Source organism: Balaenoptera borealis, assembly GCF_965194805.1.
Source record: "Balaenoptera borealis genome assembly, chromosome: 6".
In the NCBI taxonomy this organism is placed as follows: domain Eukaryota; kingdom Metazoa; phylum Chordata; class Mammalia; order Artiodactyla; family Balaenopteridae; genus Balaenoptera; species Balaenoptera borealis.
In genome coordinates, this window is record NC_138863.1 from 19476527 (window position 1) to 19496085 (window position 19559).

The following is a 19559-nucleotide window of genomic DNA, read 5'->3' on the forward strand; positions in this document are numbered from 1 at the left end:
TAGAGGTTGGTCAGTCTCTGCTTAAATGCTCCTAATGATGGGAGTCTCATTACTGTGTAAAGCAACCTGCTCCATTAGTGGCCAGATCCAATGGCTAGAATGCAGATCTTATAATGAGCTGAAATCTCCTGTGAGATTTCTTCATCTTTGCTGTTTTGGAGCTACCCAGGAATGGATGACCAGTTACACTCTCAGTGTTTAAAGATGCTGATAGCACACCTGGGGAAACTGAGTCAAGGTGAGGATACTTCCAGTAGGAACAGGATCCAGTTGGTTAACCCCCTCTCCAGTGTTCAGTTTCTGTGATGCTGGAGGGAGCAACAGGACAGCCACCTTCAGTTTCTATAGGAGAGATCTCGCTCTGACTTGTGGTTGAGCAGTCAGGGTGGTGCTTGAGGATATATGGGCTTTGGAATCAGAGACAGCTGAGTTGAAATCCTGGTCTTTTATGAGCTGTGTGGGTGTGAGCCTATTGCTTAACCTCTCTGAGCCTCAGTTTTGTCTTCTGATGTTCATAGGGTGACGTATAAAAGCCCTAACTTTCCTGTGCATGTGAGGGGAGCTTTTCTTGTTATCATTAGTGGTTGGAGGGAGGGCTGAGGGTTCACTGAAAGCCTGTCCTTCACTAAATGCCGTTTGGTGACATCTTGACCTGCCCCGTCTCTCTCTAGCACTTCAGTGGGGAGTTTCCCATCAGGGGAGAGCAGCGACCAGGGCCCGCGGACACCCACCCAGCCTCTGCTGGATTCTGGCTTCCGCTCCGGCAGCCTGGGCCAGCCCAGCCCTTCGGCTCAGAGAAGCTACCAGAGCTCTTCTCCTCTCCCGACTGCGGGCAACATCTACAGCAGCCCCGACTACTCACTTCAGCAGTTCAGCTCCCCGGAAAGCCAGACCCGGTCTCAGTTCAGTGTGGCGGGCGTCCACACGGTGCCTGGGAGCCCTCAGGCACGGCACAGGACAGTGGGCACCAACACTCCCTCTAGTCCTGGCTTTGTCCGCCGGGCCGTGAATCCCAGCATGGCTGCCCCCAGCAGCCCCAGTTTGAGCCACCGCCAGGTGATGGGTCCACCCGGAACTGGTTTCCATGGTAACACTGTCTCCAGCCCCCAGAGCAGTGCAGCAACCACTCCGGGAAGCCCCAGCCTGGGTCGGCACCCTGGGGCCCACCAGGTTTCAAGCCTGCATGGCAATGTGGCCACCACTCCAGGGAGCCCCAGCCTGGGCCGGCACCCTGGGGCCCACCAAGGCAACCTGGCCTCCAGTCTCCATGGCAACGCAGTAGCCAGCCCCGGAAGCCCCAGCCTGGGCCGTCACTTGGGAGGGTCTGGATCTGTGGTTCCTGGCAGCCCCAGCTTGGACCGGCAGGTGGCCTATGGTGGCTACTCCACCCCTGAGGACCGGAGACCCACGCTGTCCCGACAGAGCAGCGCCTCGGGCTACCAGGCCCCTTCCACGCCCTCCTTTCCTGTGTCCCCTGCCTACTACCCCGGCCTGAGCAACCCCGCCACCTCCCCCTCGCCAGATTCAGCAGCCTTCCGACAAGGGAGCCCGACACCGGCCTTGCCAGAGAAGCGGAGGATGTCCATGGGAGACCGAGCGGGCAGCCTCCCCAACTACGCCACCGTCAACGGGAAGGTGTCCTCCTCGCCTGTCGCCAGCGGCATGTCCAGTCCCAGCGGGGGCAGCGCCGTCTCCTTCTCCCATACTCTGCCCGACTTCTCCAAGTACTCCATGCCAGGTGTGCCCTCCTTCTGTGTCATCTCTCCGGCTGACAGATGAAGCCCACCGGTTAGGATATCTGTGCTAGTCTCTGTTCTGACATCTCCTTGGCAGGCAACCTTGGGTGGATCACTGGCTTCTGGGCCTCAGATTCCTTACCTGTGTAATGGGAGTTGGAGCTGTGGTCGTGGCAGCAGTGGGGGCAGGGATGGGGAGGTGGATGCGATGATGGCACTGCTGTTACGATGCTCTTCACCATCGTCATAGCCACCACCACTTGTTGAGCACATGCTCTGTGCCAGGCTCTGAGCCAAGGACTATCTCATCAGTCCTCATGGCCACCTGGCAAAGTGGGTATGATGTTGCCCATTTTGCACATTTCACACATGGCCACCTGGCAAAGTGGGTATTATTTTGCCCATTTTGCACATTATTTTGCCAGCCCACAGCACGGTTCCCACCTTTTGATCCCCACTTTGCACACATCACTAATAATAGATCTGGCAGCCGGAGCGATATGGCACAAAGCCGAGGGTTAAGCATTTTTACTGGAGTCTAGTTTCTACCAACCCGGCTTCACTGAAGCCCACGCAGTTTTGCACACTGAATTCTTCTCTCATCGTCAGAACTGGGCATCTTTTGCCTCCACGTAGAGGGCTCATTTTCTAAACAAAAAGGTCGGGGTGTCAGCTGATCTGCAGCTTCTCAGCCAGATCTCGAACCTGACTATGTGCAGAGCAGCCCTGGAGCCCTGGGGCATTCGAGGAAGATTTAGAATGCTGCAGGCAGCCTGGGATGGGCCCCAGCTGCCCAGATTCTCAGTATCACTCCCAGGTCCTGCCCTGAGCCTGCTAAACGACACTGCACACCCCTGCTTCCTGCTGCCCGCCAGAGACATCTGGTTCCCAGCCCCAGTTCTTGGAGGATGCAGAACTTCTAGTAGTTGGGACATTTCCTGTTTCCCACCATCTTCCTTGCTTAAAATAGCCATGGGAGTCAACACAGGAAGGCACATGGGGCTGCAGCCACCTCTGACAGCTCATTAGACAGGCCCCAGTAGCCCCAGGGCCTGGGGCTTTGGAGCAGAGAGAGGCAGCTTGCACAGTTGTACAGCCCAGCTGCCTAGCCCAGAGGTCCTGCTAAGTGCACAGCTGCCAGGAAAAGGAGCTGACCTACCCCATCTCTGTCCTCCAGAAACAGATCCCAGAAGCCTAGCAGAGTGTAAATGACAAGTTGAAATTGACTAAGCACCAGACACACAGCCCAACCCGCATCTCTGGTCTGTGCCCTGAACTTTACAGCACCGTGAGCACAGGCTCCTCTGTTCCAGCCTCTCACTGACGAAAGGAGAGGAAACGTGCAGATTTGGAATATTCTTTTTTACCCTTCTCCCCCATCCTCCCTTTGTTTTCTTTGGTGCCAAAAGATGAAGGAAGAGGTTGGAGAGTGAGACCCACATGTCCTAATACCCAGCCAGGAAGATATGGTAAAGCTCACACCAAACTGGCTGCCGCATCTTCTTACCTGGGAAGGTCTTACAGAAGCCTTACTGTGGACCATCTGTGTGACTTGGGCAAGTTGTTCTCCCTCTCTGAACCTCACATTCCTCGCTTGTAAAGTAATAGGTTGGATAATGTGCTCTCTGAGCTCCTCCAGAACCTAACATTCTATGAAAGCATCCCTAGTCTGCAAAGGGTCTGGGGTGGGGATGTCTGCCAGAGAAGTGGGGTCTGTGACACTCAGTAGATGGCCTCTTAATTCTAGGCCAACCCTTCTCCTATTTGTCCCAGGCAGGGCAGGAGCAATCTTTTTGCTCTACCTGAGGCAGAACCCGGGCTTTCCATATGGGAAGTGAGGCGGAGCTTGGGGAAAGTGGACAGAAGTGTGTTTTTCTGCTCTCATCCTCAAGGTTGTTATGATAGAGTTGGGAAATTGAGCCCATGGAGAAAGGGACTAGAAGGTGGGAGAGAAACTTCGGGAAGGGTTTAGTCTGAATCTTCTAGAGAAAGTGGGAGATGGGATGGAGTAGGGCTCTCGCTGGCTTGGTGAGAATGCTGTTCAGGCTCTTCAACAGGAGGGCAGCTCCATGAGCCACGGTGGTTGTTGGAAGACAGGGAGAGGATGTGAAAGCAGCTCAAGGCCCCTTCCAGCAATGCTCTGATGATGTTTGAGCAGACTAGCTTTCTGTGTTAGTTTCCTAGGTCAACCATAACAAAGGACCACACACTTGGTGGCTTAAGACAACAGAAATTTATTCTCTCACAGTAGCTGAGGCTGGAAATCCAAAATCAAGGTATTGGCAGCATTGGTTCCTTCTGGAGACTCTGAGGGAGACTGTGTTCTAGGCTTTTGACTTAGCTTCTTATGGTGGCTGGCAGTCTTGGGGTCCCTTGGCTTGTAGATGCACCTCCCCAATCTCTGCTTCCATCTTCACATGACACTCTCCCCTTGTGTCTCCCTGTCCCTTTCCTTCTTTTTATATGGACACCAGTCATATTGGATTGGGGTCCACCCGAATCCAGCACGACTGCATCTTAACTTGTTTACATCTGCAAAGACCCTATTTCCAAATAAGGTCCCATTCACAGGTACTGGGGGTTATTCCAACATACCTTTTTGAGGGACAGAGATGGAGACTCATAACACCTTCTTTCCCTCTCCTTCTCCTTTAGACAATAGCCCTGAGACGCGGGCTAAAGTGAAGTTTGTCCAGGACACTTCCAAGTATTGGTACAAGCCCGAGATCTCCAGAGAGCAGGGTAAGTGCTGGGTGGCGCCGAAGGTCCTGGGGTCCATCCGAGGTCACAGCTGGCTGCTGCCCACCTTGTCTTCCCTGGGCAAGGGACATAAGCAGACTCATTCCTCTTTGCAGTAGGTGGTGGTCACAGAGAGGAGCTGGGACCAAGGTTGGACAGTAAGAGGCACCTCCCCACAGTGAAGCGTTGGGGAGCAGGAGCAGTGGTTGTAGCTGTTTCTTTAAAAGCAGCAAAGTCTTGGTTTTCCAGGGCAGAAGAAAAGTCTGGCCCAGATAATATGAAACCTTAGCTCTCCATCTGCACGATGTGGGAGATTTTTGCCCATGTTACAGAAAAAAACATAGTTGGGATTGTGGGGATGGAGATGAGAGACCTCAGCCCCTAAGCGAAGTCTGTGTGGATGCAGGGCGGGGTGACTTCCAGCCAGGGGTCAGATCCGGACAGTTTTCTTGGAACAACCCCATCTATTTGTTTACTCACTGTATGGGATGCTGTTGTGCTCTGATGGCAGCGATGAGTAGTTGTAGCCGACACTGCATGGCCTGCAAAGCCTGAACTATTTACTGTCTGGCTATTTATGGAAAAACTTTGCTGACTCTAGTGTAGGAGGACCCTTAGGAGGGTTTACATTTTAACTTTAAGGACTCTCATCTCATGAGAAAGAATGAGGTTCGAGACCTGATGAGACTTAAGCCAGTGCATCAATTTCTCATTTCCTCTTGTCTCCTCCCGATTCAGCCATCGCCCTCCTTAAGGACCAGGAGCCAGGGGCTTTCATCATCCGAGACAGCCACTCCTTCCGAGGAGCCTATGGGCTGGCCATGAAGGTGTCTTCGCCCCCTCCGACCATCATGCAGCAGAATAAAAAAGGTAACACTAGCTTGTCCACTGGGGCCTCAGGACTAGGTGGTCCCTACAGTCTCTTTAGGTCCTGAGCTGCCAGAAGACGAGGGGTGGGTATGTGGGGTGGGCAGGTCTCTTAATTCTCATGGGAGCTGGTCCCGTCTTATCAGACTCTTCAGAAGAGCAGGTCTTGGGCTTGGTGATGATTGAGGTCAGAGAACAGGGAAGCAAGATGACTGGCACCCTGTGATTGAGTTTCCTTGAGGGGTGGGCTAGCAGTGGTGGTCTCTGCATCCCAGGGCTCTGGCCGTGTTATCGCTGTGACCCTTTCTCCATCACAGCCCAGCACACTGGAGAAGTTGGAAGTAGTGCTGGGAGGTGGCGGAAGGACACCATGGGCAGTGACCCATCCACGTTTCTTTCTCTTCATCCCAGGGGACATGACTCATGAGCTCGTGAGGCATTTCCTGATAGAGACGAGCCCCAGAGGAGTCAAGCTCAAGGGCTGCCCCAACGAGCCAAACTTCGGTGAGCTGTCCCCGCCTCCGTCCCCACGGTCTCAGGCCTGTCCCAGGTTCTCCGCTGCAGCTTCTGCCTTGTCATAGACGCAGCAGAGAAATGCACGGCGACTCCCTTCCTCTGTGCTGTGGCGCCTTCACTCTGCCAGATTTCTTTCTGTATTTGTCCTACCCCGCGGAGACTTGTTATCATTATCCCTGGAATAACAACTATAGCAACAGCTGCCTTTATCCACTACCTACTATGTGAAAGCCACCTTAGGTACCTTATATCACTTCTGGTCTCCCGACCATCCTGCGTGGTAGGTGTCATCGTCCCATTTTACACACGAGGGAACTGAGACTTATCCAGGGACACACAGCTAATAAGTTACTGAGTGGGGATTTGATCCCATCATCCTCTGACACTTCTGCTGCACTCTCCTGAGTGGAGCCCTGGCAGCTGGAGGGATTTAGGAGAGATGCTGAGAGTAACTTTCGATAAAGAAAAGTTGTGGGGTAACCGTCTGACGGCTAGAGTGAGCCTTTAGAATCTTCTCCCTTGGCTGTCAAAGAGGGAGTGAATTTTCAGCTTGTGGGTGGGATGAGAGAGAGGTAATAAAGAAGCTAAAGATTATGGACAGTGGAGTGGGGTGGGTATGCTTCCTCAGTGCCCCTGACGTGCTCCCAGTAACGCTGCCTCTGCCGGCTGTCTCCCTCCCTGCAGGATCTCTGTCTGCCCTGGTCTACCAGCACTCCATCATCCCACTGGCTCTGCCCTGTAAGCTGGTCATTCCAAACCGAGGTAGGAACCTGAGACTCCTCGCCCTCCAAGCGCACCCTTGTGCTGGCCTCCTTCACGTCTCTGCCCAGCCAGCTGCTCCAGAACATGCGCCAGGCTTGGAGGAAACGGGTCGTGTTGCCAATCTCGGGAAACTCAAAACCACTCTCCTCTTTATTTTTTCTAATAAGAAAGAAGGGAAAGTTCATTAAAAATCTTAATTCCAGAAACACACATAATTGACTTGCCAGATTGTTCCAGAGAAAATTCTCTGGAGGCTTTAAGAATTCATACTTGAATCCTCAGAATTACGACTCATCCCAGGGGAGGAAATAGAAGCAGGAGACAGCCATGGGGAGGACCGTGTCCGGAGGGTGAGATGGGCATCAGTGGGCAGGGCCAAGGGAGCGGGGAGGGGAAGGCAGAGGTAGGTCATGGGGCATCCAGGTGTGGGAGGGCGGTCTGAATGGAGAGGAGAGAGCACACTCGAGGGACCTCTTAGGGATCCACATGGCGTGGGAAGGAGACAGGAAGCCCAAGATGTCCCTGGAGTTTCTAGTCTGCATGGCTGCGAGGGTGTTCCCTCGCCGAGGGGACATCGAGCTAATGGGAGGAGCAAGCCCTCTTTTGATTGTGGGAAGTACAAATGGAACTCAAGAGCTTTGGGACGTATAGGGCGAGAATTTGAGTGAGACACTGGGGCTGGCAAAAGAGATTTTAGTTTCTCTTAGAGAGGTGTCCCAGCCTCGGAGGAAGGCAGATGGACACCCCAAACCTTTCAACAGCACAGGCTTCCGTTATGCAGCCCCAGATACACGGGGCTCCCGCGAGGGGAGGGGAATATGCCTGGCCCTGAACTTGAGGTCTAGGAACCGGTAACTGGGGTGCCTTCTCCCCATGCTCTCTGTCCAATAATAGGATATTCGAAATTGTGTCCGGGACTTGCTTTCAGTCTCTCTTGGAGGTCCTGGGGTTATGTCCATACTTAAAACCTCCAATATTATTTGGCAATATCTATGTATCCAATTCGATTCATTGAATTATTAATGATAATTGACCACTATTATCAACTTAAAAGTTCAAATACTATTTAAATAGCCCTATTAACCACATGATTTAGACACTAATTAAATTATATTTCTAAGGAATTTAGCAAAGTAATTTAATAATTATAAAACTGCTCTTTATTTACATTGTATAAACCAGTGGTCCTCACAGTATGGGCCCCAGCACCATATGGGCCCCAGCAGCATATGGTCCCAGCACCCCTGGGAACTTGTTAAAAATGTAGATATTCTCAAGCCCCACCTAATCAGAAGCTTTAGGGTGGTGCCCAGAAATCTGTGTTTTAACAAGCCTGCACACCAAAGTCTGAGAAATGCTGGTATAAACAGTACTCAGTTCTTATTAGTATTGAAATTGTAGTTGTGCTGCATTGTGGTTTAATGAATTAGGGCATTTACTGATCTACACATAAGACACGTCAATGCAAAACAACCATATCAGTTGCCACTTGAAGGCTTGCTTTATGTCAGCCGCTGAACTAACACTGTACACGGAACACCTCAACAACCCAGGGCAGTGGGGACTCTCATCATCACCTCCGCTTTATAGATACTTGGCAAGTGACTGGATGAGCATCTGACTCCTGCCCTGTTGGACTCCACAGCTCCCAACCATGTGCTGAATACTTAGAGCAATCCCTGGACATTCAAACTGGACACACGTGCTGACTGCCAGGGCTTGTTATGAGAAGCGGTATCCGTTGCACAAAGTATTTGCAGAGCTAGCCTGAGGCCCAGCCAACCTGTGCTTCTTTCCAGCTCTGGAGTTTTAATTACCAGCTGAATTAAATTTTTGTCTCAGACCCCACAGATGAATCAAAAGACAGCTCAGGCCCTGCCAACTCAACCAGTGACCTGCTGAAGCAAGGTGCAGGTGAGTGGCCACCCGAGACGGGATCCCTGCCCAGGCCTTTCCTCCCCCCTGGCCCTGTACCCTCCGGCAGGTGCAGGCTGGATATCTCTCCCAGACCCAGATGTCTCTGGGCAGACCACATTTGTGTGTGCAGATATCTTGGCCCAAGGCTGGCCTGAAATTCATCTGCTATCTTCTCCCTGAAGAGAGGACCTGGGGATGGTTCCTACCCACTTCGGCCCCCATGACACCTCCTTGGGTGGGTTTCTTCCAGCCTGCAACGTGCTCTTCATCAACTCTGTGGACATGGAGTCACTCACTGGGCCACAGGCCATCTCCAAAGCCACTTCTGAGACACTGGCTACTGACCCCACGCCGGCTGCCACCATCGTCCACTTCAAAGTTTCTGCCCAGGGAATTACACTGACTGACAACCAGAGAAAGTAAGATTCTTTCTTTTTTTTTTTTTAAAGATGGTGGTTTTTTGTTTGTTTTTGTTTTTTATTAGTTAATTAATTTATTTTTGGCTGCTTTGGATCTTTGTTGCTGAGCGCGGGCTTTTCTTTTTAGTTGCGGCGAGCGGGGGCTACTCTTCGTTGGGGTGCGCGGGCTTCTCATTGTGGTGGCTTCTCTTGTTGCAGAGCACGGGCTCTAGGCGCACGGGCTTCAGTAGTTGTGGCACGCAGGCTCAGTAGTTGTGGCTCGTGGGCTCCGTAGTTGTGGCTCGCGGGCTCTAGAGTGCAGGCTCAGTAGTTGTGGTGCACGGGCTTAGTTGCTCCACGGCATGTGGGATCTTCCCGGACCAGGGATTGAACCCGTTTCCCCTGCATTGGCAGGCGGATTCTTAACCACTGCGCCACCAGGGAAGCCCAGTAAGATTCTTCTAATTGCTTCTGTGTTGGGCTCCCCCCAACCCTGTGACCCATCCATCCATCCACTTTCTCACCCACTCACCAATTGATCCATCCATTCCTGCATCCATTCATCCCCCATTTATCTTCGCCCACCCATTTATCCCTTCACTAATTTGTCTCCCTCTATCCATCCATCCATCCATCCATCCTTCCTTCCTTCCACAAATATGCCTGTATTTGTTATACAGCTGTAAATGCAACTGAAAAAAGTCCCTGCTTTCTAGAGCAGAGGCCCTTCCTCTCGTGCTCTCTCCCCAGCCCCTTTTCTTCCTCCTCCAGAGTTCCCCCGTTTCTCATTCCTCAATGCCAGTTTCTTCCTTCTTTTCCCAGCCTCTAGCATTTGGGACATGTTTCTATGAGACATCTCTCTGTCCCTATGCATGGCTTTATGTCCCCAAAGGGAGCAGCCCAGGCCATCATGCTCAGAAGGGAAAGGCTGTGTCGACCTGTGACAGCCGCAGGTGGTGGCCTGACCTGAAGGAGGAGGGTGGGGAAGAGCAGTCACTTCAGCACTCACTCTCTGTTTATCTGATGTGTGTGCCACAGGCTCTTCTTCAGACGACACTACCCCCTCAACACCATTACCTTCTGTGACCTGGATCCACAGGAGAGGAAGTAAGTCTCTTGTAGACACTTGCCTTCCCAGCCGTCTTTCGAACACTGAAGTCTGTGTGTATGCATGTACGTGTGTGTGTGTGTGTGTGTGTGTGTGTGTGTGTGTGTGCATTCTTGGCTCAGTTTGAAGATCTGCCCATGCCTGCGGGACCGTGAGTAGCTGTGTTGGCATCTTTTTGAGTTTTTCCCGCCACCAATTTGAAGCCCCTCCCAGGGACCCAAACACCTGCTTCTACCTCTCTGACACTGAAGCTGCTTCTCCTCTCCACGTTGGGGAAAGCTCCTTGGGAGGCAGGCCGCAGTGCTCTCTCCACTGTGAATGCCCTGCTGCATGATCTTTGGAGGCTCCCACCCCCCTGGCACAGGGGCTCTGCCTTCCCCCAGGGGTCCGGGCACACCCGGGGCTGGGCTCTGAGGGAGAAGTGGTGGTTTACGCTGTGCCGTCATTCTCTCCACAGGTGGATGAAGACGGAGGGAGGTTCCCCTGCTAAGTAAGTGTGCTTCTTCCCTACCCAGCTGGCTGGTCTTTGTGCTCCTTGGCTGGGGGAGAGGGGCGTGCGGGAGTGGATTTAGAATCCAGGAACAGGGGGTAGGCAAAGGGCAGCTCTGGAGAAAAGCTTGCCCAGGCAACCAGATCTTTGGCCTTCTCCTGCCTCGAGGCCAAAGGCCCAGCCTCCAGTCTTGTCCCCTTCCCTCTCTCAGGACCAGACCAGCAGGGGTCTGAGGAAAGGATCTGAAAGCTGAGAGTTTTATTGGAGGTGATGGCAGTGGGGCAGGGGTTGTTTAAATGATCTTTTCTGCCGCAATCCTGGCATCCTTGATTCCCATTCCTGCTCTCTTGGCGGATTTCCGTGCATGACGTGGCTGGGCTAGACCTAAACGTCAGACTGCGGGAGTCCGGTAGGTCTGAATTCCTTCCGAAATTCCACTGATGGCCCTGGGGTCCTTTGGTCAATTTTCCATCTATTTGGCATTTCGTAAGTGCTTCCAGGGAACTAACGCAGCCCTGGGAAAATTCAGACCAACCAGGAGGCTGATTCTGCCCTCCGGTGCCTGATGTTAGCATAGTAGATAAGAGAAGTGTATAAGCAGGCTAAGGTGCTGCAGTGGTTTTCTAACTGTGTTCCAAGGAACGCTAGGTTCCTCAGGTTGTAACTGAGCCGCTATGAGGGGAGGTACGATTTGCAGTTATTTATCAGGATGAATCAGAGTTTTCTCAGTAAAACCAAAACAAAGTATAGGAATAACCTGGGTACTGAAGCTGCCATAAGACTGTCACTATGGTCTATAATTCCACCTTTTACTTTGTCGGACTCACCCAAACAGCCCCATTTTTTTCTCACTGATTGACTTTATCATAGGTAAATGTTACTGTTGAACTGATCCATTTATCGCCATAAGTACTGCTGTCACCTTTACATATCCAGACTTCATGTAAGATTGGCTTTAGAAAAAGAAAACTTTCAGTTAATGTTGCTGTTGAACTGATCCATTTATCGCCATAAGTACTGCTGTCACCTTTACATATCCAGACTTCATATAAGATTGGCTTTAGAAAAAGAAAACTTTCAGTTAAAAAGAAATTAAAACCACTGCTGATTTGGGAAGGTTTGGGGAAAGAACCTATATTTAAAAATAGGTCTTATGCGACAGGTAGAAATGGGTGTGGGAGCAGGAGAGAGCTGATTTCATGGGGGTGGGGCTGGGGAGGCCACCAGATTGCAAGCTCCCTGAGGGCACGACTGTATCTGCCGTGTGGGAGGGGCTGCTAGATATTTAGTGAGGAAAGGAAAGGATGGAGGCAGGGAGGAGGAGAGCGAGGAGGAGGCCCAGTGAGGCCACTGTGGTCCAGACGAGTGGAACTGACCAGGGTCAGCACGATGAAAGCTCCTTCTGGGGGTGTCCATGTAACCGAAAGTGGGGTCTGGCTGCTCCCCGTTCAAAAGCCAATAAAGAGGCCAGGTTGGTGGAAAGGAAAGTTTGCTTTATTTTGGATGCCGGCAATCACGCGGGAGGGTGGATGCCTGCCTGTCCAAAGGCCGGCCCCCACCGCACGCCCACTGACAACCAGGGCGCAAGAGCTTTTATAGACGGAGGGAGGGGGCTATGTGCAGAAACAGCACGGTCAGCTCTGACCGTCATCTTGAAATTGGTCATCGGTGGTCTGACCAGCGTCATCTTGATTGTTTTAAGTACAATTCATCTTTAGTTCCGGGGTTGGTTTGTTCGCATTTCCTTGAGGCCCGTTCTTGGAATTGTGGCAGCTTATGTCATAGCTACAGTCTGGTCATCATGTAGTTAACTTCTTCCACCTGGTGGGAGTTTCAGTATCTAGAAGACAGCTCACAGGATATGTCTCAGAATATTATCTATAGGCCTTGAGAAGGAACTAAAGGTCCTTAACTATGCTTAGTGACTAAACTACTATTATTTAGTCCTGTCAGACTGTTTTCCTTCGTTTCTGCATTTTCTCTGATTAAACTTATTCTCTGGCTAAAGTTTTTCCACAGACAAAAGGCAAGCAGAGGACATGGGGGGCAAGGACCATAGGGTCCTGCTCTGTTTCATCCAGAGGGGCCGTGTGGGATGGAGGAGACCTCTCCTGGCCCAAGGTCACATAAAGAGTTAGCAGCCCAGCTGAAGAGAGGCCCCCGTGTGCAGTCCTCTCAAAGCTTATCTCAGCCTCCCCTGGGGCTCAATGGGGTCATTGGGGTCTCCAAGTCCCTGCCACCAGCCAGGAGGCCAGAGCTCTGTGTTTGAAGGGTCTTGTCTTACTCACCACCCGGCCCTGCGAGGGGGAGATGGATCCGGGAAAGAAGCAGGCTGGTCCCAGGCCTGGAAATTCCTCATTGAGGAGCAGCTTTTGTGCCAAGCTTCCTTCTGACTCGCCTTTATGGAGGCCCAGGAGAGCTCAGGGCTGGACGAGGGTGAGGCAAGCGAGATGCCTCAGGCCCCCAATTTAAGGAGGTGCTTGCTCTTGGGTGCTTGTAAGCGCTCCTCTCTGCCCTTGGGGGCTGAGGTTTCTTGCCGCATCCATTCCTCCAAGCAGAGGAAGGACTTGGGCTACTGTTGAGTTGGCCCTGAGGCCCACAGAGCTGAAATAAACAGGAAGGGAGGGCAGGTGGGCAGCGTTCAGGCCTGAGAGGTGGGCCGGTTCTCCATCCTGGCAGAACCAGGTGGCTGGGGTTGGCTCGCTGTCGCGTGGGCGGCTCGGAGCCACTCCCCCACTCGGCCCTTGTCTCCCTCCACTGCCCCAAGGAGCTCCCCCTGGCCTGGAGAGGGGGCTCCGGGGGGGTGATCCACGGGCCCAGGCTTCCCCACCATTTGGGTAGACTGTTACCCCAGGCCTCTGGCCTGATTGTCCCCAGCCCCTGAAACACATTTGGGTAGAGCAAACCTGTGGGGAGACCTGTGTGTGTGTGTGTGTGTGTGTGTGTGTGTGTGTATGTGATAAACCAGTCCCAACTTTGCTAATTTTAGCTGCTGTGGTCCGTCCAGTCCTGGGAGAGGGGTTTCCATCGGAATCTCCAGCTGTCCTGATTTCCCCATCCAGCTCTAATTAGCAGCAACGTGCTGGCTGGGAGGGGACCTGAGCTCACATTCTGTTCTTCCGCGCTCGTATTTTTAACTCTGTTTTGCACAGAGAGAACTCTCAGTCACTCCAGTCCTGGTGTGGGGAGGGGGGTTTGGGGGGGGAACAGGTGTGGGGTCCCCCTCCCCCTCCCATTCTCTGGAGAAATGTGTGTGTGTGTGTGTGTGTGTGTGTGTGTGGGTGGGTGGTGGGGGACGGTGGCCCCTTGTCCTTTGGTCTCTGACCCTCTGTGGTGTCTGAGGCAGCCGGGCCCTTTGACAGGCAGCCGGCACTTTGTTTATGTGTTGTGTGTAAGAACATTCGGCTGGGGTGTGGCAGGGATGGGCTGAGAGAAGCTGGCCTAGGCATGTCCCATTTTATTTTTGGTCTCATCCCCACCTCTTACTGTCCGGTCTTGTCACTCACCTCCAGCACCTCCTCCCCCTGCTCCCCACCCACAGAGGGGAATTTCTGCTGACCCTGAACAAGTGACATGCTATCTCCAGGCGTTGGTTTTCTTGTTGGTGAAGGAGAGAAAGGATTCTCTCACATGCTCCACCCTCAATGCCCGGTGCTCAGGGAGGTAGGGAAAGATGGGGAAGGGAGCAAAGATGAGCTGGCTTTGCTGGGCGCCTCTCCCAGGCCTGGGGTTCCTCCTGCTCCCTCCTCACACCTGTCACCCATCTCCCGCCCCTGCAGGCTCTTCGGCTTTGTGGCCCGGAAACAAGGCAGCACCACGGACAACGCCTGCCACCTCTTTGCTGAGCTTGACCCCAACCAGCCGGCCTCCGCCATCGTCAACTTTGTCTCCAAGGTCATGCTGAGTGCCGGCCAGAAGAGATGAACTCCCCCCTCCCCTTGCCCGGGGCCAGGGCAGTGGGGATGGGTATGTGGGGAACGGACCTGTGCATCCTGACCATCCTTGAATCCAGAAGGAGGACTTTGGGCCAATTTTGGAGAAGGAGAGAAGAAAGTGTAATGTGGGGAGAGGGAAGTGAATTGAGCGGGGAGGGGGAGAGAGAGAGAAAGAAGGAAAAAGATGGAGGAGAATAACTCAGATTCCCTCAGGGAGATGGATACTGCAAAACCCCCAGAGCCTCCAAAACTAACCAGGTCCACCTAACTCCCCCTCCACCCTCCGAGAGGATGGAACTCCTCAAGAGAGGCAGAATGAACCTCTCTGGAGATCCACATTTTGGGGGGAAATGGAAAAGCTCTTTCTTCCTAACCCAACTGCTTTGCAAGGAGAAATCCTGTCAAGAGAATCTTCTTCTGTCCACCTCTAGGGTAGATCACCAAACCAAAAAGAGCCACCATGGGACATCCAGTGGCGGAACTTTTGCTTTTGAAAGTATCTCAGACCTGAGGCCCCTAGGTCTCTTTGCTCTGCCTCTGATGTACAGTTTGTGGGTGTCTTTATGGGGTGTATATATGGCCACACCCACATCCTCACACACTGATTTCTGTTTGCCTCTCAGCTTGAACTATAAACAGGTATACTTGTCCGTGTCCCCTGTGTTTGCACACACAAGTGCATACTGTCCAAAGAAAGTTAGAGTTGGGGGTAACAGGACAGCAGGGAGGGGGCATAAGCCCTCTTCCCCAGGAACATCCAGGATTGTGGGTAATGGACGCTCTCTTGGTCCCTGCACCTGCTCTAACAGCCTTGGGTGCCGCCAACCCCTTCTCCTCAACAGAGACCCCCACGGAGTGGGTCTGGCCACGCTGCAACGTTACCCCTGATCTGCCTCCACCAGGAAGCTGGAGCATTGGTTTGAGGAGATGGGGACTTGTGTGTCCGTAGCTCTGGGGAAGAGATCCCTCAGGAAGGGAGGTTGTTGAGCTGTAGGCACCTTCCCCCGAGGCGTGTGGCCCAGCCCCGGGGTGGGCAGGTGGCTCCCGTCAGCTCCCAGCCCTCAGCCCCTTCTTGGGTTTCGTGCCCCAGACCAGCCTTTCTCAGGCTTGCTATGTGCATGCTGCCTTTTTGGGTGCTGGCGATTGAGCCTTCCTGCTCTGCCATGCCCTGTTCCGTCCTGCAGGGTCCCCGTGTTGGGGCTCATCCTGGGAACCTGCTTCTACAGGCCCTGCTCGGCGAGGCCCAGGAGAGACCCCTGCAGTTCCTGTGCTCCCTCTGCAAGGGATCGGGGGTCTGGCTTTTGCTGGACTGCCCAGGGGAGCTGGTCAGAGTTCTGGGGGATGCTGCCTGCACACCACATGGCCTGCCTACGATACCAAAGCCTTGCTCTTCCCCCTTCTGCCTTGGTTTCTCCCCAGAGCTCAGCCCCCGTGGAGCAGAGGGCAGAAGGCATACATTTAGGCCAAAGGGCTGGGAGTCCAACTGGGCGATTGGGCACTCCCTGACCGCCACCCAAGTGCTCTAAGCCAGATGGAAAATCCACCAGGACTCCATCCTTGAGTAGCTTCTTAAGCCTCTGGGTTCCCTAGAGAGAGGCATTGTACTGATATATAAATATATATAATATATATGTGAGACATACTGACAGATTCTGTAAGCTAATAAAATATAAGAAAAGGTTAAAAGAAAAAGAATAGGTAAATTGACAAGAAGTATTTATTATTTCCCCATATAGCTTTATTGCCTCCCTGGTATAATCCAGTCCCCACCCCTCTCTGTACCTATAAGTGAAGCCTGACAGGTAGGGGCCTCTATCCTTGGAGCAGTCAGGGGTCTCCTTGCGCTGGCCTTGGCCTTCCCTAGACTCTGACTAGGGCTCAGCGGGGAGGGGGTACACGTGTTCCATCCCCTTCACCCCCCCTTATTTTTGGCAAGCTGGGCCCGGCTGTCAGCTCCCAGAGATGAGGGCTTAGCAGCCCGCCTCCCTGCAGGCCCGAGCGGGTGTGTGAGCCTTCAGGGGACACGGGTGTGTGTGGTGGGTGTGGGTGATGTGTGCGTCTTGTATTTTTTTTCTCTTCCAAGAAGCTGTATCTGTGTGGATGTTCTGTTTCAGGGAGTTGGAAAGGAGAGCGTCTGAAGATGGTGGGGAGTAGCCCCCTGCTTCCCAAAGATTGAAACCTTGTTCTTGGTGACCAAGACTCCCCCAAAGGGCTCTTCCTTCTGAGGCTTTCAAGCCAGACACCGCGATCTCCCCTCTCTCATTCCCTACCTAACCCCAACTCCCTTCCCAGACAGAAGAGGATATTCCCACCCGCTTCCTTTGTAAATATCTTAATCTCCCACTGGACATCCCGGGAACTCTCTCCTCCTGGTCTGGATGGCCAGGCAGAGCCTCAGACCCTTCATGTGAGTCTGGGGTCAGCCTTCACACGTGCTTTCCCACCGCCCACCAGCAGCCCACCTCCCAGGCATGGCCAGCCCACCCCACTCAGGCCTGAGCCATGTGTGACTCTGGGAAGGACTCAGGAGATTCTGGGGAGCTGATCAACTCCCCTGACCCAACATCCTTCTGGAAAGAGTCCGTTTCCGAGAGTGGGGCCTGTCCAGAAGAACGATGGGGAAGGGTACCCCAGTCTCCACCGTGGTCTCACCTTTGGGTCAGACACTGGGATAACCCTCCCGTGTCTCACAGGTTAGGCCCGTGCACCTTGCACACGTGCGCACATACACACACACAACCACAGCACTGCAGTATGTTCTTGCCAAAGATTTCCTTTAAAAGAAAGCACTTTTAATAATTATTGTTATTATTGTGTAAATGTTTATCCTTTTTTCTCCCCATCCCTCTCCCCAACCTTTTTTGCTGTTGTTTATTGTTGAATCTGTTTGTCAGCCAGGAGAGTGCCGTCTGGTCTTGAAAGTGGGCTGGGGAGTTGGGGATGGGAAAGGGTCTGGGAGGAGTTGGCAAGAAAGAGGCCGGAGGCCGGAGAGGCCTGGTCAGCTTGTGATGCAGGGATGCAGACCCCAGGCAAGCTCAGGCCCCCAGCCCCAGGCCCAGGCTGTGTCTTGCTGTGCATCTAGGCCTCTGAGGCAGCTGAGGCCTCGCCGTAGCTGCCCCATACGGTGTCTGGAGGGAACAGGGGGCAGGGAAGTGACAGCCCTCCAATTCAGCAGGGAGAGAGGCCCAGCAAGGTCCCCGTGGCCCTTCCCAGATGGAGCGAGAGGGGAGGACTGGGCATGGGAATAGTGGAGAGGTGACCCCAGAGGGGAAATGGGGAGGAAGGGAACAGTTTGATGGAGCTCCAGGGCTGAGCAGATGCCCCTGCCCTGCGATCGTGGTGTTCTGGCTCCCTCCTCCAGCCAGGTGTTCCAGGGACAGAGACATTGTGTCCTAGGTTTGGGAAAGGCCCTTTGACCCAGGTCCTCATTGGAGCCTCTCCCGCAGCAGCTGCAAATGCTTGCGGACTGCCAGGATTCCTTCTTCCCTGGCAGGGTTTTGAGGGATCCCTGGGTGCGTCAGAGACAGGCAGGATAGGGGTGGGGGGACCTGGTGGCTGTGTGACCGTAAGAGGGAGCCCGAGGGACACATGTGATTCTCTGTAAAGGGGCTCCCGGAGGGAGATGGGTCGAACATCCTTCTGCCCACTCGGATGGGCCGAGCAGAGGTTGGGCAGGCCCCTGGTGCCGCCCAGGGGTCTGTGGACGAGTCTGTACGTGGAACAGTGTCTATGGCCCCCTTCCCCGGGATGTTCATTCATCACCCCTGCCTCCTGGGTCTTCTCCCCTGCTTTGGTCTTTTCCAGCTTCAGGATCTGGATCTGGGGGGATCCAGGAGGCCAATGCCCTTTCCAAGGGCTGCCTCCTGCCCCTACGTCTACCCACCCTTGGGATCCTTGGAGAGGCTGGGGGCGGAGTCCCGGGTCTACTTTTCACCCGGGTTGAGGCCCCAGAATCCTTAGACTGGAGTGCCCTGGCTAGTGGTAACACAGAACGTGTGCGCGTGCGTGTGCAAGTGTGGGTGTATGTGTGTGCGTTTTTTGCTTGTCTCTTTAGGGAACTTAGGAGTTGGGTTGGAGGTGGTTGGCAATGGGATGTCAAGTTCACTATCACCCAGTGGCGAAAGGAAGCAGGAGGCAAGGCTTGTAGGGCCCCTGATTGGGGGAATCTCAGTGTCGGTGATGGTGGGGATCAACCACACGGGGTGGCGCTCCTCTGTCCTCAGATGCTGAAGTGTTGGAGGACCTCTGTTTATTTCCCACACCTGGACTTTTCCCAGCTGTGAGGTAATTGTAAAGGGATAGCCCACTTTTGTTTCTAATCAGTGTTCAACAGCTTGAGACTCTCCTGCGTGTCCACGTGTGGCTCATGTGTGTGAGAGAGCACATCTGTGCGTGCATGCTGTGTTTCCCCACCTCTCCCCTCTCTGACATGTCATTCAAAACAAAAGTAAGAAATTCCTCACCTCCATCCCCTCCTGCCTCCCAGACCCTCTGCAGGAAAAACCGAATAACCCAGCATCTCCTGATCCCCTGGCTGTGTATTTATATAGATGGAAATATACTTTCTATTTTGTATCATCGTGCCTATAATCTCTGTCACCTTGTATAAACCCTGATGTATGCTACTTACCCTGGATATGAATGTATTGTACACTGATGCTGTCCCACTCCTGTACAGCTGCTTTGTTTCTTTGCAATCCATTGTATGGCTTTATAAATGATAAAGTGAAAGAAAAATCTGTGCTGTTAACTAGCTGTGTTGTTTGGAAAGGGGATCTGTCAGGTCTCCAGTGGGTAAAAAGGGGCCTCACCCAGGCTCCGGATATGTGGTGGGCTTCAGGGATGCCGGTGGGGGACGACTCACCCCACATCCTCCCAGGGCTTCCCTACCATCCAGGTCTTGGGTCTGATTACAATGAGTTTTTCATCTGGACTGTTTTAGCTAGAAGACAAACTCAAATCAAAATGGTTTAAGGGAAAAAAAAAAAGGAATTTAGTGGCACACATAACCAAGAAGTCCAAGCACAGCTGGTTCCAGGGGCTCAAATGGCAGAATCAGGAATTTGTCTCCATTACTTGCTTCTGAGTTGG

General features: G+C 53.1%; 1 protein-coding gene and 1 long non-coding RNA gene across 12 annotated transcripts in view; one reads left to right on the plus strand and one right to left on the minus strand.

Moving 5' to 3' along the window:
• TNS1 (tensin 1) overlaps window positions 1–19207 on the plus strand; it is a 229994-nt gene extending 210787 nt beyond the window's left edge. For 10 of the 11 annotated variants that reach the window (XM_082397656.1, XM_082397654.1, XM_082397661.1 and 7 more), the window contains 10 exons: window positions 672–1738; window positions 4392–4478; window positions 5214–5345; window positions 5754–5846; window positions 6543–6620; window positions 8463–8534; window positions 8788–8956; window positions 9974–10042; window positions 10501–10533; window positions 14313–19207. In XM_082397656.1, coding sequence (XP_082253782.1) covers window positions 672–1738; window positions 4392–4478; window positions 5214–5345; window positions 5754–5846; window positions 6543–6620; window positions 8463–8534; window positions 8788–8956; window positions 9974–10042; window positions 10501–10533; window positions 14313–14457 — 1945 coding nt within the window. In that variant the 3' untranslated portion in view covers window positions 14458–19207. The remainder of the gene's footprint in view (window positions 1–671; window positions 1739–4391; window positions 4479–5213; window positions 5346–5753; window positions 5847–6542; window positions 6621–8462; window positions 8535–8787; window positions 8957–9973; window positions 10043–10500; window positions 10534–14312) is intronic. The other variant, XM_082397655.1, reaches the window with a different exon arrangement.
• LOC309631385 overlaps window positions 1–19559 on the minus strand; it is a 657985-nt gene that overhangs the window by 157666 nt on the left and 480760 nt on the right. The gene's annotated exons all lie outside the window — the stretch shown is intronic.